The 1,984-nt window shown below is 43.9% G+C and overlaps 1 protein-coding gene across 1 annotated transcript in view; it reads left to right on the top strand.

The window, feature by feature from the left end:
- Positions 1-1,984, top strand: part of LOC104958107 (phospholipid-transporting ATPase IB-like) — a 9,774-nt gene that overhangs the window by 3,754 nt on the left and 4,036 nt on the right. Inside the window, exons 2-3 of the mRNA XM_010785815.1 lie at positions 898-1,081; positions 1,785-1,895. Coding sequence (XP_010784117.1) covers positions 932-1,081; positions 1,785-1,895 — 261 coding nt within the window. The 5' untranslated portion in view covers positions 898-931. The remainder of the gene's footprint in view (positions 1-897; positions 1,082-1,784; positions 1,896-1,984) is intronic.

Here is a 1,984-nt window from a genome sequence, read left to right as displayed (position 1 = left end):
ACATTACCCGCAATATCTCTCGCAAAAATGCACACTCCCCGTCGTTCTCTTCAGCCCCCCCCTGAGGGAGAGTCTGTATCCAGCCTCCCTGACTCCACTCATTGTCACCGACAGACACAGAACCGGGTGTTATTAAAGAGGGATCAGTGATACAGTCAAGCAGGGTGGAGTACCGCTGGAAGGGCTCCCTGACACACACTCACACACACAACGCACCGGCTGTATCACGTGTGTGTGTGTGTGTGTGTGTGATTGTGTGTGTTTGTTGGTGTGTGTTGTGTNCCTAAATCTGTCTACACAGTCACGTGTTGGGACTGGCTTCCCTTATGGGGACAAATTGGAGGTCCCCATAAGGGGAATCATTAATTTTAGGGTGAAGACTTGGTTAGGATTAGGTTAAGGGTTAGGGTTAAGCATGTGTTGGTTATGGTTAAGGTTAGGATAAGTCTCCAGGAAATGCATATAAGTCAATGTAATGTCCCCTGAAGTGATGTATACATGGTGTGTGTTCGTGTGTTCGTGTTCCTGCCATCTTTCTTTTTACGCGCAACAGTTTCCCACTTTTCAGGCTTTATTCTTCGTCTCTTAATTGCTGCCATTTTTGTTTTATTTCCCGTTTTATTTCAAAAAATGTGTTTCTTGTTTTCCATTTTTCCCACAGTGTTCTTGTATTTGTACTGCTGTGCATGCCTATCACACACACACACACACACACACACACACACACACACACAAACTTAAGCCCCCTTTTCAAGGATCCTTCTGAGGACAATCTGCCACCGTTACCATCATCACATTTTGTATGTATAATTAATTGTATTTATAGTTCATTATATGTTAATCTAATGTACAATAAAGTATTCTGAATCTCTCCTTCTCTTCTCATTGTGTCCGCAGAGTGTCTCCGCTTCAGAAGTCAGAGATCGTGGACATGGTGAAGAAGCACGTGAAGGCGATCACGCTGGCGATAGGCGACGGTGCCAACGACGTGGGGATGATCCAGACGGCTCACGTTGGAGTCGGGATCAGCGGCAACGAGGGCATGCAGGCCACCAACTCCTCTGATTACTCCATAGCACAGGTGGGACGCAGACACAGCGTAGAGACATGCAGAGGACAGTCCTTCATGCTTCATTAGGCTCGTACAGATAGGTTACAGGCTTCATTTGAACGTAGATAATGGATTTATGCTCGGTCCATGCACCCTAATCAAGTGTCTTATGAGTCCTGTCCTCGTCATACTGATCTTTGACATCACTGCAGAGGGAAGCTTAATTAACTTAGGGGGTCACTCAAGTGTCATATTGTCTAACAAGAACTCTTACAACTCTTACAATTAAGTCGATAAGAAAATCTAAAGACGTTTATGCTCCTCGTAATTTCAGGGAGTGTGTATTTGCTTCTTAAAGCTAAGGTCTATTTAATGGTAGCATTTAATCAATTCAAAACGTATTTAAGATATTAATATACCATCTCTTTTCCCCGCAATTCTTACAAGAATAGTATCTGTTATCTGTTATCTGTGTGACCCATAACACCAACTTGATGAAACTAGCCAGAGGGTTCTCCTAATTACTGCTGAGTCCGTCTTTTCTGTCACTTTCGCTGTTTGGGTTGTTGATCTCTTAGCCTCTTGGCGTCTTGCCTCCACTTGTCTCGTTACCACATTCTTAATGTTATCTCGGCTCCATTTCCAGACTAAATGTTCTTTTTTTTACTTCTTTTTTTTCTCTTGTAATTATAGTAATTAATCTCTCTCTGCTCTCCTTTCCCCTGATTGGTAGTTCTGCTATCTAGAGAAGCTGCTATTGGTCCATGGGGCGTGGAGCTACAACCGTGTCACCAAGTGCATCCTCTACTGTTTCTACAAGAACGTGGTCCTATACATTATAGAGGTAACACACACACACACACACACACACACACACACACACACACACACACACACACACACACTGAGACTCGACCGAACGGACAACAACGG

This window comes from Notothenia coriiceps, unplaced genomic scaffold (assembly GCF_000735185.1).
Source record: "Notothenia coriiceps isolate Sejong01 unplaced genomic scaffold, NC01 NC01_scaffold00028344, whole genome shotgun sequence".
In the NCBI taxonomy this organism is placed as follows: Eukaryota; Metazoa; Chordata; class Actinopteri; order Perciformes; family Nototheniidae; genus Notothenia; species Notothenia coriiceps.
Note: the sequence above shows the minus strand (reverse complement) of the source record. Positions and strands in the feature narration are given on the sequence as shown.